General features: G+C 37.9%; 1 protein-coding gene across 1 annotated transcript; it reads right to left on the minus strand.

Annotated features, from left to right (window-relative positions):
- Positions 1 to 8,079: 8,079 nt before the first annotated feature.
- On the minus strand, positions 8,080 to 13,094 carry LOC122084273. The gene is made up of 2 exons (XM_042652417.1): positions 12,922 to 13,094; positions 8,080 to 9,793 (listed from the first exon to the last, which is right to left on the minus strand). The coding sequence occupies exon 2, from the start codon at positions 9,788 to 9,790 to the stop codon at positions 8,192 to 8,194; it is 1,599 nt and encodes a 532-aa protein (XP_042508351.1). The 5' UTR covers positions 9,791 to 9,793; positions 12,922 to 13,094; the 3' UTR covers positions 8,080 to 8,191.
- Between the last annotated feature and the right edge of the window lie 3,127 nt (positions 13,095 to 16,221).

The following is a 16,221-nucleotide window of genomic DNA, read 5'->3' on the forward strand; positions in this document are numbered from 1 at the left end:
TATCAAAGATCGAATTTAGTGAATGAAAGGAAGAAATGAATATTGAAGTCATCAAATGAAGAGTATCAACAAATTGGCATCAATGGTTGAAGAAGATATCATAAGAATTTAAGCTTCAAGATGTCAAGACATGAAGCTCAAAGACATGGAATTGCAAACAAGAAGAAAAGAAGATGAAGTGCCAAAGAGTGGAAGGTTCAAGTGAAGAAGAAGACCACTAGGATAGATTTGTCCTTTTTAATGTAATTTGAAACTTCCACATATATATGTGTACTCACCACATGCATGTGCATTGCATCATACTAGAATGACCATAGAGCATACCTTGACCAAGTATGGAGAGTCTCTAAGTGGTGAGGAACATATTAGGAAAAATGTGCTCTAGTGAAATTCTGTGAAAACCACATTAACCTGACTTAAAAGTATTTTGGATAATCTTAGAGTCAGTATCAGGAGATGAAACCTCATAGAAAGTGTAGGAAATCGAGTCATGATTTCAACACAATTAATTTTAGGTCATTCCGAGGTTGGATCAAAAAGTTATGATCAAAATACTGACAGCAGGTCAGTATGACAGCATTCTGTCAAAATAGAGTCTGTCATGTTGGCGGTCGACCGACTGGAAGCCCCGATCGACTGGAACTGTCCAAGGCCATAGACAGTCGACCGGTAGGAAGTCTCGGTTGACCGATGACTGCTTGGAGGTGCCCTAACGGCTATATTTTGCCTCAACGGCTCTTGGCGGTCTACCGGCTACAGATGGCGGTTGACCGGTGGACCCAGAATATGACCGTTTAAGTGAGATTTGCTGCCTAAAATGCTCTCTTAAGCTCACCTATAAATACCGCTAATGCTACTCATTAATTAACAATCAATCTCAACTTTGGAGAAGCATTATTTTGAGCATTAGAAGTGAGAATTGGTCTACACCATCTTTTGAGTTCAAGTTCTTCATTTTACATTCAAGAGGAATTCAATACCATTTACAAGTCTTCATCTACATCTTAGCATTTACATTACAAGTATTAAGAAGACTTCAAAAGGTCCATTCATTCTATCATCATTGCATATTTCATTTGCACCACATTAGAGGTAATTCTCTTTTATTCCACTTCTCCATTTTCTATTTTACATTAAGTCTAGACTGTACTTAGGCTTGTGTAAGGACCTTCTCATCCTTAAGAGATTATAAGGATCCTATTATCCTTAAAAGAGTGTAAAGTGTCTCTCTACCTTAAAGGAGATTGTAAGGTGCCTCTCTACCTGCAAAGGAGATTGTAAAGGTGCCTCTTTGCCGGTAAAGGGGATTTGTAAGGATACTCTTATCCGTGAAAAATATTGTAGAGGTTTTCTTCCCTACCTACTGTACTGAGAGGGAAAACTAGTGGAATACCTTACAAGAGGATTCTTGTAGGGAGTGGACTAGACTCGAATTGAGTCAAACCACTATAAATCTTGTGTTGTGTGATTGTGCCTATTTTATTTATTCAACATTGTTTTTAACTTGCAATCACACTTGGGACCTATACATCGAAAAGAGTTAATTTCCACTAGTATAACCTATTCACCTCCCCTCTAGGTTATTTCACTATATACATTTTTTTTCCCGGTTGAATTTGTAGACATTTATAGTATTGACAAGTATAGTTTTTGGCATGAAAAATTGAAAAGAAAATTTCATCTTAGGTATAGATGGAACCATCGGATGGTGTAAGAGATGTGTTGCAACCATTTGATTTTTATGATCAATTACAAGAAAAAAATTCATCTTATTAACAACAACTGCCTAGCGCAACTGGTGAACTGTGGTGTGCAAAAAACCAATCCTCATTAGGAGGTCTCGAGTTCGAGTCTCCTAGCTGTTACCTACTTCCCTCCCTACCTATCAAAAAAAAAAATCATTATATTATACATATTGGAAAGTCCAAGACCATATCTAGGCCTCCCTAAAAAAAAAAAAATAATAATAATAATAAAAATAAAATCCCAAGACCGTATAAAACTGGTTGACTACATGGATCCAATATATTCAATAAATTAAAGGAAATATAAGAGAGGCAAAATGCAACAAGGAAGTATAAGCTGGTACAAGAGATATGTTTTAGTAGTAAGAATAACATAGCATCCTAGGAACATCCCCTACAAAAGGTTGGCTATGCGGGTCTTTGTCTTTCATATAGGTCTATCTCTGGTCATACTTGAATCCAGCCCTATCAATTGCATTTTTTTCCTTCCCACTTTGTCAATAGTCATTTTATGTCTACCTCTACCTCTCTTGGAACCCTTCATATGAATCTGATCGCTTTTCCTGACTGGGGCATTGATAGGTCTCCGTTGCACATGACCATACTACCTCAATCGGCTCTCGCGAGGAGCTTGTCCTGAATCAGGGCGACCCCCACTTTGTTTTTAATACAATCATGCCTTACTCTATCCTCTTGATCTTGCTTCATATCCCATGTAAAATCCTCATCTCTGCTGTCCCCAGCTTGTTCAAAATACTCTTCTTGACTGCCAACACTCCGCTCCATAAGTCATAGCTGGTCGTATAATTGTCCTGTAGAAATTTTCTGGCAAACAATTGTCACATAATACTTCTGATGCACTTCTCCACTTTATCTTTTTTTTCTCGCTAAAAAGTCATGTATATTAAATGGAAAAAAGAAGAAAAAAGAAATATTGTACATCAGATGAGGGAGGGAGAAATACCCAACACTCACACTAAGAAGAGAGGGAGAAGCAGAAATTCCACCTTCGGCATTGCCATCAGCAGAATTACGCAACTACCCAACTCCACCAAAAAACAAAAAATCTGTGAAAAGAAGAAATTCCTAGGTGAATCTGAACCTAGGCCGACCCGATGCATCCATGTCTAATTCCATTTGAACCAGAGTTGGCCAAATTGTAATCGGCTCTGACACTTCAAAACGAGCAGCTGACTTTGACAAAAAATCCGCCACTGAATTTGCTTCCCTATAGCAATGCGTTATTTTCCATTCCACATCCTCCAAATAAGAAATACAATTTATCCATCTTTGCCGAGCTATCCATGGACTTTGCCTCTTCTGAAAAATAGTCACAACTGCAACTGAATCACATTCTATCCAGAGCCGTTTCACATTGTGCTGCTTAGCTAATTCAATCCCTATCATAAGCGCTAGAAATTCAGCCTCAAAATTTGTGCGAGTTCCTAGAAATTTTCTGAAATTTGCCACTACCTCTGCCTTTTCATTGCGAAGGATTCCCCCTGCTCCAGACTTCCCTGGATTACCAATAGAGCAACCATCCGAATTGATTTTTATCCAACCTGGATTAGGAGGGCACCAGAAAATATTGAAGATTTCCCGAGGCCTTCTCCGCACCCCTGAAATACCCAATCTTCTTGCAATGACAAGATCCGAAATTGAGATGGCTGCCCCTGAATGAACCAACTCTTGGCAGCTAATTTCACTCTTCACTTGGCCAAAACAATACTCTTTTGATTTTGAGGTTCCTTCGAATTTTCTTCCATTCCTCTCCAACCAAGTAAAGTAAGGGATTAAAACAAAACCCTTCAGCCACACCCCTTTAAAGATGGTCTTCTTGGCCTGATCTTTCCACCAAGCTATCAAACTTTCAACTCCTTCAAATCCAGGCCACCTAAAACCAAAACAACAACAAAATTTCTGCCACATGAAAACTGCAAAAGAGCATTCATACATAGTATGATTTATAGACTCTTCCGCTATGCCACAGAGAGTGCACTGAGATCATACTTTAATTATGTGGGACACATTATCCTCTATATTCTATTCTTTGTAATGATTCACCCCAATTATTTAAAATAGTCTCTCTGTAATAGATCCTAGTCAATCAGCTTCACAACCTCATCAGCCTTCCAAGCCTGAATAAAGGGACACAAGAATACATGTATCTTGCACAAGAATCATGAAAACAAGAATCTTGAAAAACAAGAATCTTCTAACCATCTATCTTATTTGTTTCATAGGTATGGTCTTCCCAGATTTCATGTATATCCTCTGTGATTGAGAATGACCTTTGCACAAGGTAGGATACGAATTCAGGCTTATAAAATAAATTTTAACTAACAATTATACTTGTTATGCTCTTTCAGATTACATCCTTTCCAAAATACCCCTTTTGATGATTTAGATTGAGTGAAATTAAAATGACTAGCTCCAAATGACCTACTATTTAGATTCCACTTGTGGCAAAAGTCATATTCTTTTGTCTTTTGTTTTCTTTTTAAGAGTTAGGTGCCCCTTCCCCCGTGTACCTCTTTTATATAACTATCTACTACATATGTTTATTTTTGGGTAATTTACAGCGCCACCCCCTGGAGAATGCCAATATTATAAGAACACCCCCTCTCTTTCACCAAATTAGACTCAGACCCCCTACCGTCAGTCTCCGTTAAGTAAGGATTTAAAATGACATTTTTACCCTTTTAATTAAAATAAATAATAAAACGTATTTTACATAAGTTACTTCGCACTGACCATCCGCAACAGAGCTGTCGGTGGTTCTAGCTTCTTCTCCGGTGGTCTCTCTCTCTCTCTCTCTCTCTCTCTGTCAGAAGTCTGAACCGTGAGGCCAACTCTCTCTCTCTCTCTCTCTCTCTCTTTCTCACTCAGAAGTTTGAACCGTGAGGCCAACTCTCTCTCTCTCAGAAGTCTGAACCGTGAGGCCAACTTGTCTGTTTTAAAAAAAAAGTCCAGAATGCCGAGCTTGTCAAGACCAAAGAACTCAGGTGGGATTTCACCGGAGAACTGGTTGCAACTCAAATTCAGAGATATTCCAGTGCCGCACGGATGAAATCTGCATATTTGTTGGAGTGAAACTGATTATCAATTGTGTCCAGACCAAAGAACTCAGGTATGAAAATTGAAGGTCTGCACTGATGAAATCCGCATACACCAAGAGGATCCAACATATTTCCCACCGTAAAGAAACCCTCGATATGTTGGATCCAACATATTTCCCACCGCATACACCATGAGTTGATTAAAGAGTTGAAAATTACCCTTTTTGATTAGGTTTGAGTTGATTGAAGGTCTGCACGGATGAAATCTGCATATTTGTTGGGCTTTTCTTTTCCTTTCTTTTCTTTTATAGGTTCAAGGTCAGTGCTGGTTAAAAAAAATCTTGCTTGGATTAAACAAATCGAGACTTGATTAAGTCTGCTGCCGCGAGCCTGTTGTCGCCGTCCGTCGCTGATGCCGTTGTTGCCAGTGCTGGAAACAAACATGCCCATGCCTTCATCGTCACCGTCGGCCTCTCCAACGATGCCACCATCATGGGTCAACTCCTCGCCACAAGTTCTTGGAGGGACTTATTACATAGACATTTTAGGTATTTTACGTTTAGTTTAGTAAGGGCATTTTGGTATTTAAAATAAAATATAATAGTTGACATCAGCATATATGGTATATTCTTTAACGGAGACTGACGGTAGGGGGTCTGAGTCTAATTTGGTGAAAGAGAGGGGGTGTTCCTATAATATTGGCATTCTCCAGGGGGTGGCGTTGTAAATTACCCTTTATTTTTCATATATTGGTGCGTCAGGTAGGCTTTGTTCTGCTTATCACAAAACCTCTTGATCTAAGCTTAACATCAAAAGTTCAAATTTAGTGTTAATATATTCCACGGTCTCATCAATCAGAACAATATCATCAGCGAAAAGCATGCATCACAGTACTTGATCCTGGATGTGTTTCATTAACTCATCCATGATGAGCGCGAATAGGTAAGGGCTTAGGAAAGATCCTTGATGTAATCCAATGGTGATTGGAAATTCACTACTTTGGCCTTCTGACTTTTGACACTCGTCACCACTCCCTCATACATGTCCTTAATTATGTCAATCAAAATATTGGAACCCCTTCTCTCCCATGGGACCTGCCAAATTAATTCTCTGGGTACTCTGTCATATACTTTCTTTAGGTCGATAAATACCATATGAAGGTTCTTTTTGTGATCTCTGTAAACTTCTCCAAGCTTCCTTAAGAGGTAGATAGTTTTTGTCGTGGATCTCCATGGCATAAAACTAGTTTGGTTCTCTGAAATATCAATTTTTTCCCTTAAGTTTCAATGACTTTTCCCCCAAAGTTCATGGTATATCCAATTGGAATGCCATAGATATGAATGGAAATAAATGGGGGGCATTTGATTGAATTTGAGACACATGGCTACCTCCAAACTTCGTATTACCTATTAAACAATAAAACAGTCAAAATAGGCACATCACTTATCCATGTGGGACAAAATGCTAAATCTCTCTTAAACAGAGTTGTTGAAACCAGTTTTTCTTTCAATATTTATAAAATAATGCTTATTAGTTTTAGGGAAAAAAATGCTACTTCATAGCCCAGTTGAGATAAGCTTCCCGGTCCACAAAGTTTACCATATAGTGGAATATATGATGTATCAATTTGTCTAGTCTCATACTTAAATTCAATACCTTATACTTTCTTCATGTATTGGCATGGCATGCATCACCATACATGTCTAGCACATCTACAGTACTCCAACCACTATTGACCACTATCATTAGCTCGATTTTAGATTTTTAAATCCCTATTTTGTCACTCGGAAAACATCCATTTGAATTGAAACTTATGAACAAAGGACTTCAAGGTCTACCTTCCATCAAAATTGTGTCTCATCCACATTGCCCCATGTTAGATTTTGGGCAATTGGATAAAATTATCTAGTTGGCTTACCAGGCATGTGTTACCATTTTGTTTTCTTTCATGTTACTTCTAGAAACAATGGTGGCATCTTGGTTGAGAAGGATTCACCCAAAATCCCATGTCATTATTAATCTCCCTTACTAATTGTAGATCTAAAACGCTCTCCCCTACTTTTTGACACACATCTCTTTGCAATGATGGGCCATAGTGGAGGAATGCCTAGCTCCTTCATTGTGGGTGAGTGACTCCATAAAATTTTGACTGGGGGAGTGAGTGAGTTAATAGCTAATGGCTACTAATTAGTTGGTTTGATGGCTCCCAGATCCTATTTGAGTAGAAAAAACATTGGGTCCGTAGTAGATCAATCCAGGATTTTTTTTCGTGCTATTTATTATTTATTTGATCAAAGATTTTCTGGTGTTTCTTGTCAGAGATATATATATATATATATATATTTTTTTTGATTAAAGATTAATGATTGATATAGTGAAATAGAGTCCAACGGTGTTAAACATGTAATATAATTTTTTTTCCAGAGAAAAAGTATTGTATTAATGCTGAAAATAACTAGGATATATATCTTGATGATGAGGAAAGTGAAGAAGATCGATAATCTATATAGTCAGACACTATAGATATCGAGACGTGTAAGAGAGAAGAAGATTCATTCTCTTTAACCATGGTTCATAGTCGAGATCTTCAAAAGGTGCAGTGCCAAGGTCCCATAAAATGTTGTGGTTAAGAAGATGTAATGACAAATATATGATAAATAAATAGTGAATTATGTTGTTTAAAACCATGGGGGAAAGACTAAGGCTGCATTTGGTGTGTTTCTTTAGAATGCAACGCCAAACGTAAGCTTAATTTCTTCCGTTTTATATACAATAATGTGGCTAGGAATTATCCACGTCTTGCCACATTTTAGGAATTTCTTGATCATTATTTTAAACAAATTTCCACGTGTTTAAAATAAATTTAACAAATCTTTGAAACATTAAATGCTCCATGTAATTTTGGGCCTTTCATCCAATAGCTTAGCCTTTTTTTGGGGGGTAAATCAGTTCCTTAGCTTTTGCATATTTCACAGAGAAATTCTTCATAACTTCACTTAAAAAAATAAAAAAGGTTAATACTTAGAAGTCAAAATTAATAAAAACCATAGATTGATCCTAAATTCAACAATAATTAGCCACTACTGCAAAACCTAAAGCTGCAAAAGGCCTCAATCCAATTGGACATTGCCACACTGGTTGAAGTTTAGGCCAAAGCCCAACCCTATAAAACCCAAAATTTTGGGTTAGACATTTTGAGTTTCGGATTAGGCATGGATTTAAAAAACCTCAAGTGCATGGGATTGAGGTCATTGGGTGTTTATGTACAAAGCCTGAAACCTTGGAGACATATGACATTTTATACATAGAGAATCCTTCAGGAATGTTTACTAGACATATAAAAATACTCAAACAAACTAAAATAAAGTAAACTATAGAGCACTCCTTTTAAACAAATTTTGGAGGCTTTGGCTTATCATTGTAATTCACTATTTCTACTTTCTCTGTTTTCAAAACAAAGAAAGTTGTTGCTAGAGCATCCACATAACAATTCTCCCCATATTGACTTTGTTCGAAGAACACACTGACCAAAGCGTTCTCACGGAAATTACCGGAGGCTTTCATTATTTTCCCCATAAAACAGAAGCCATTCAACGTGAAAGCACACTCGTTTTCTAGAGCTTCATTCACAATCCAAGTGGCATAATTCTCCCCCGAAGCATTTAAGTTTGGCACAGGTAAATAAACTTCTCGATATAAGATATCAGTTGCAGGTGTGTTCACATTAAACTGCACCAATTGAAAAGGATCAAACATTGCACCATCCTCATTATAATAACGAACCCTACTATCAAAAAAAGCCCGTGGTCCTGAATACTTGCCAGCAAGAAACTCAAACTTGAGATATGTCCCCTTCTCATTGACGAAGATTCGATTCATCCTACAGAAAAACCCTAAGAAGTCGGCCCGGCCACCTAAGATCCGAGAAGGGGAGAATTTGAAATCTTCTAGATTGCTTATATTGCCTATCGATTCAGGACTCAAAAGCTCCTTTTCAAATATACCTGCTCCATTGGCAGAGACAAACCAAAACTTTTTATCATTAAGGTTATGTGTTCCAACTTGAAGTTTCACCATGATCTCATCTGGTAGATTGACATGAACTCTCGTCAAAACACCCTTGAACATCCCCACTGTTGGAATGTTGAAATACCCATAGAAGATAGAGTTTTTGTCGATGTTATTGATTGGTTTCGTACCTATCTTCTTCTGCTTCAGCTCCACCACATCTGCTGCAGAAGTTTGAAATATAACTGGGAGGTCATCCTCGTTCATCAGGCAAAAATCCTTGACTATAACATTTCCATTAATAAAGAAGTGGGAATCAATAAAGCCTCTTAAGGTAAATAGACTCTCAATGAGACGGGCTGGAGTACTAAGACCACTATTCATTATTTCCATGCCAATGCTTAAGCCATTGCGTTTCTCAAATATACTTGCAATCGAAGACAATATCCCTTTCGCGGCTACTAAGAAAGTGGAACTGAATTCTTTGTGAATGATCAGATCATGTAACATCTCAAGAAACTTCAGCACAGACTTTGGATCTCCATTTGCTGGTGGTTCAAGACCAAAGTCAACAAACACTCTCTTCATTGAATTTGTGATTGCAACAATAGACAGTCGGTATTGTTCGGGATTCCAGTCCAGATCAATCTTCTGCTTCTTTAATTCATTCAGTGCATCATTCTTCTTCGCCAATTCAGCCTTGGTACTATTCAGGAGGCTTCGCAATACATTAAGTTCATCATTCTTCTTCTCCAATTCAGCCTTGGTATTTTCCAAGATGCTTTGCAATTCATTTAGCTCATCATTCTTCTTCACCAATTCAGCCTTGGTATTGTCTAGGAGACTTTGCAATTCTGTCATCACTTGTGGCTTTGGTAATGGTACGTTTGGGAAACCGAAAGGGCCCGACGGTACCACTGTTTCTAGAACGAAGGAATCATACTGACAATCAAGAAATTCACCCTCCTCGTCACTCATTTCCTATTGAAAAATAAACATAGACAAGCAATCACAAAGCAATGGGATTGAGATACTCAAAGTAAATGCTTAAATACAGTGAACCAATGTGCTTTGAAGTGAAGTGTGGGAAGGCCTTCTTATATATTATAGCCAAAGGAGGAATAAATCACCATGCAAAACAATGGGCCAGTTGGTTTTGATAAATGTATGTAATCTTGTTCAAACCTAAGAACTGGTATTGGTAGGTAATTTGTCACTCAATTTGTTGGTGCCAACCACTTACGACTATTAGATGGTATGACTTGTATAGATGACCTTCACATGACATTCTATGCACTTTCCATGTTTAATTGTTTACAAAGCAATGAGTAATGATTAGAGCAGAGAAGAGAACTGAAATATATTAATATGGTTAACCAGTTGTAGGGCCATGTTAACTGGTAATTCCATAATATTACCACCTTCATGTCCCTGTTGCGTACCAGGGCTTAACCAGCTAGATCATTAACTACCAAGGCGTATCTATATAAGATGGACATTACAAGCTAGTAGCCAAATTTATCAATAAATTCCATAAAGGAAAATGGATGAACAAAAGAAAAGGATAAATGAAACAACTGAGTGAGTTCGTAGTTAGTACCTTGATGAAAATATGAAGGCAAGACAAGTATGAGAGATTTAGAACAAATCTGTTTGTAAGAGGGGGATTCACGAAGCAAACTAAGCTGATAAATGCTGAGGCATGTCAGCCACACTATTATGTGATGTTGTCATTGTTATCAACACACTGAGTCAATAGAGTCAGAGTTATGGTGAGTGTTCAGTGCAGTAGGAAGCAACAGGGTTGCTGTGTTATGGTAGGTGGTAGTGTCTGTGAGATGGCTCTATTGGCATAGCTAGTGAATTGGTTGGCAGTTGAGAGTTGGGCTGGTACAGTGGGCATCATTATGAATTGACAGTTGACACCTCCTGAGGAATCCATGATAGCTAACATACTCACAGATGTGTTTGGCATGATGAGGTGCAATTGCAAGTCCTTGAGTGCATGAGGTGATGTTGCCGAAAGTGAAGGTTGGATTGCCAAGGTCAAAGCATGGTCTGTTGTGTAGGAGAGGCCAGCGTGAAGAACACATGTTGCAGAGGAAAAGAGAAGAGCTGAAGATTGCAATTTTATGTTGAGATAGTGACTCCATGGGTGTCGTGAGTTGCTCTTCATTTGGAATGTGGAAGCTCAAAACATGATACATGAGTTGAAAGTTATGGCTTGATTATCAGATCTCATCGTAGATGTCTTCCAGACTTAAAATTACACTAGGCCCAATAAGCCACACTATGGAGTACAAGGGAAGTCAGACTTCTTGAGCCTTTCCTCATTGGTGTATTCGACTGTCTTACTTTTTTTCGCTAAAAGGTCATAAAATTGAATTATAGAAAAATAAAAGAGTATAGAATTAACGTCTAGGCATATTCAGACGAATACAATTACAAAGGGATAAAATTTCCCACCTTTAATATTATCATCAGTAGGAAGAACCTATCCTAGAAGACGAATCAAAGAAAAACCCTTATTCGAATATGAATCTTGGTTGACCCATAATGTCCCGGGTCACTTTTGCCGTGTAAGAAAGAAGGAAGAGAGACATAAGAAGAAAGTAAACAAGACCATGCAGCCACCTGTCTTATTAGTTATATTCTACCATCTGACCCTTCAGTTAACCCCATCATGGAATTTGACCCTTCAGTCAACCCTTTAACACATAAAGGAGTTACAATAGCTCTGTTTTTCATTTAGGAAATTTAAAACTACCTAATATCAGTTGCTGAAAATACATGATCAGTAAGAACCCAAAATCAGCACTCTGAATTGAACTTGAACCACATGCATGGTGTAAACACAGACCCATTTGTCAAACAAGGGGATAACCACTTCCATGTTTCTTTAAATTGGTTATTTAAACTTGGAGAAGACTAATTAAGAAGACAGCTAACAAATCTAATTGGCAGGTCTATGATTCCTTACGGCAGTCCAGCCATCACCCATTTGCAATCTGTTGTTCATACTTAGACCTATAGCAGGGCCCTGATTAGATAATTAGTGACATTCACATCACTAATCTGATGTAGATTTCTTGTGTATTTAGTGCCTCAATCCGCGTCGCTTGTATACTTGACCTTGTGTTGGACTTTCCTATTATTCATGCTAAGAGAGGAGTCCGGTGGATCTTCACATACGTAAATGTGCGTGAACGTCTCTAGTCTGTGGATATGGCAATTATTTTCTCTCTCTTCATTTAATAGATGCCATATCCACGAACCAGGAATGTTCACGTACATTCACTTACGTGAAGATTCACGCTCTCCTAAGAGAATGAGCTGCACTTCCTTATTAATGCAGGGGAGTCTATCATAATTCTTCAATACTTCACTACACAAGACAAATAGAAGTTTAAGTGGGTGTATCACTGTGGATCAAATTTTGACAGGCCAAACATCCTCCCATAAGTATATTTCAAGAACTAGTTGGGGCTTATAGGTACCAAGCTGTGGCACCAATCCATCATAAAATTTCCAATAGTTTAGAATATGATTACAGGTGAGCAACAGAAATTGGAATATTGCTAACCTTTTACTTTATCTTCTAACATCTACTCCAAACAGCTGTTAAAGAATCATCACTGGATAAACAATTCAGTTTTGTGCAGACGAAGCAAAAATTCACAAGTGATGGTAGAGTCTGCCCTAAAAAAAATATTTCTCCCTAAAGGGGAAAGCTGGATCCTTCTTCAAATCCCTCACTCCTGAGGCAAAAGCAAGGTATGTAGTAGAAAGATCCCTTGAAAGTCCAGTCAATGAACTAACTGATCTTGATAACCATACTTTCTATAATCTTTCTGAATACTATTCTCTTACTCTGGCCTTCTGCTTTCAAAATCAAAAGTGAGACTCTTGACCTATTATGGTTGATAAATCCAGTCAATGAGCTAAGGAGTAGATGACTACTACTAAAACCAAGTGACTCAGCTTAGCTGCAGGCATAGAAATTCCCATCTTAATGAATTGTAAATATGAGTATGTAATGAAAAAATAAACCAACAGAGCCACCATATCCACAGAGACAGATAAACAAAGGAAGAGAGATAGAATTGAACCTTTATTGTTCGTATCCTGTCCGTGCCTTTTCTGTTCTTGCGCCTACAACCAAAATCCCCCAACCAGTTTGTTTGCAGACCACTAGTATTGTGAGAGAAGACAGTAGGAGATGAGTAAGAGAGGGTTCGTAGGGGAAAGTGAGGGAGTGGAGAAAAAATTGGAACTTTAAAGAGAGAAAAGGAAAAGCTAAAAACAAATGGGCCAATTGAAGGCACACAACAAAAAATGTGGATTAAAAAGAAGGGATAAAAAGGGCAGAAAAAAGTAACTTTAATAATGCAGAAGCAATCAATGGTGGCTGAGTGGATGAGAAAAAGAACAAAAATAATGACAAGAAAAATTCAAAAGCAACCCGTATGGGCATCAGGGCATGTGAGTTGTGTGAAGAACAGGAAGAGCGATTTCATTCTTTAATCTCAAATCATTAAGCTTATTAAGAAAAATGTTATGTTTGTTTCCAATTCTTGATCCGCTTTGATATATTTTGGTGGTAATTCAAATGGAAATTTTTTAGGCCTGGATCCAGAATTAATATCATATGGGGTACGGGGGTGTAGCCCCCCGTGGTATGGTAAAACCCAATCTATTGCGACCCAATAGATCCACCCAACTTGGAGGAATATATACATGTATTATCATCTTGTTGAGCAAACACTGTGAAATTTGGGGGGGTTTTTTTTTTCGTGTTTGGGTTTTGGGCAACTTATTTTCTTGCTACAATTTGGATGTTCTTAAGCGATCTCCATTGTAACTTCTTTTCTGCATAATAAATCATCTTCTTCTTCACCCGAAGACATAGCACACCACATCGGTGTGTAAGTCTCGTTAAATCTCTATTTTTTGTGAATATGTGTTTGTTTTCTTCGTATTTATTGTTTTTTTCTCTAACAAAAAATTCAAAAACTATTCATGATTCTAGTAGTGAATCTTCCACTTCAAATCATGATGCTTATCAATTTTTCTTCGTCAATTCAGTCATGGTATTGTCCAAGAGGCTTTGCACTTTATTCACCCTTTGTGGCTTCAGCAATGGTAACACCATCATCATTGCACTTTTAGACACATACTGTCATAGAAGACAACTTTGCTAGACATAAACAAGCAATCACAATGAAATGAATCGCCGAAAAAAAAAAAGGGCACACGGTAAATTAACATTGATTATAACCAATATTTCCAGGAATGTGTAAGCTATTCCTAAGAGAACTGTTACTTTTGTCTATAAGCCTACATGAATGTAAACAATAAACTCCTTTCACCCCCCTTCCCTTCCCCTCCAAATCAAGATTTTTATTTTAACTATCCAATAAATTTTCTCATTGTATGGGATTCAGCCAAACGTGGTCCCCACTGGGAGAAACCAATTTCAGTATAAGAAAGAAACTTGCGGGTTCATACTCAGTAGGAGAGATAAGATCCATCTTACATACTGGGAATCCATGTTTAAGCCTCAAAACAAAGGGGGGGGGGTATTTGGTTTCAGAAGAGCATCATACACATCAAAGCCTTGCCCAAAAGGCTAGGATCCATGGATACCGATGTTAGAGAATTACAAAATTTCTAAACAAATTAATTGTAGTCCATGTTTAAATTTGGTAATGAATAATGAATTCATTGACAACAATAGGGATTGAATTATGTAACTACTACAAAGTATTTTGGTAATTGCTTTTAAAAGAAGCTATGCCAACTATAACTTCTTAGTAAGTGCTTATTTGGAGTGTAGCCCTAGTCAATTTACCATTTAAACAATCAACCAGTAATATTAATCTATGTGAGAGTTGTCAGTCTATTGATTTAATTCCCATATTTTCGATTGATTTTGTTCAGTTTTGCTTTATTTGTGTGCGGATTTGGTGAATTGGAAAAGCTTCTAGGTTTGTGATCCAAACTCTTCTTTATATCTACTCTTATACTAAAATGCAAAGCCCCTCTTATATAAGGAATGGCGATATTAGATCTGATTGGGAGCCGTCCTCATTCATGATAAGTACTAAGAAAGTTGTTTAAGGTGGCATGACAATGTTCAAAGGAGGCCTAGAGATGTTTCAGTAAGGAAGAGTGAACTGATTCATATTGAAGGTACTCTAAAAACTAGGGGCAAACCTAAAATGATCATAGGAGAAGTAGTGAGGAAGATATGCATATTTTGGGTCTTCTCTTAAGTATAATCATGAATAGAGCCTTATTGTAGGGCAAGGATCCATTTAGTAGCCGAGCCCTTTCTTTTTTGCTAAGAATCAGAATTGTATTAAAATGAAAACGAAGAGAGAAAAAATAAAATGGTACATCATTAGCTAAAGAAGGGACCCCACCTTCGGCATTGCCATCAGTAGGGCCCTCCAAAGCTATCTGTAGAATCTAAATCTTGGTTTAGAAAATAAATCACATCTAATTTCCTCAATAATATGAGAAAAAAATTCTTCCATGGTTCTAGAGACTTCATTTTTTGCGGCTGATTTGGCAAGAGAATCCGCAATAGGGTTAGCTTCCCTGAAGCAATGAGAGAATCTCCAGGAGATAGAGTTGAGGTAGTGCTACAGTGAAAGCCAATCTTGAAGAGCGAACGAAGGAAGAGACTTACCCTGAACAATGGTGACAACTACCACAAAGTCTGTCTCAATCCACAAATTTGAAACCCTTTGGTTCATGGCATGGCAGATACGCTCTAGTAAACTCCTGATTCCACATAGTAGTTTGTACTGATGCCGAGGTAGAGCTTGAAGGAGAAGACAACTTTCCCTTGGTAATCCCGCATAACACCTCCACCTCCTGCTCGACTAGGATTTCCCATGGAGTTGCAATCAACATTTAACTTTGTCCAGGCGCAGGGAGGCTTACACCAAATGACTTTGAGATGGAGGGAGAATTGCTTGGAGCTGCATGCAGCCCCAATTTCCTACAGCATAGGAGATCATATGTAGATTGAATGACCCCCTTTAAGTTGAAACTCGACTCTCTAATTGACCTCAGTACTTTACTGAACAGTTGAGAGGCGTCCCTACTCTGACCACCATGCCATTTATGATTCCTCTCCTGCCAAATAGCGTCAGCCACAATGATCAAGCGAGCCACCCAAGGATTCTTAAGTGGCAGAATTCTCCTCTTTCTTTTCCACCAGGAGATCAAATCAGCAATGGAGGTTTGATCCTTCCAACTCAAACCAAAATAACCCAAGAAATTGTTCCAAATTCGCGACAAAACCATGCAATCTAGGAAGAGATGGGGCAAGGACTCAGATTGGGTTCCACACATAACACACTTGGAGGCTAAAGAGATTCCTTTTTTTCCTAATAATG

Source organism: Macadamia integrifolia, chromosome 1 (assembly GCF_013358625.1).
Source record: "Macadamia integrifolia cultivar HAES 741 chromosome 1, SCU_Mint_v3, whole genome shotgun sequence".
Lineage (NCBI taxonomy): Eukaryota > Viridiplantae > Streptophyta > Magnoliopsida > Proteales > Proteaceae > Macadamia > Macadamia integrifolia.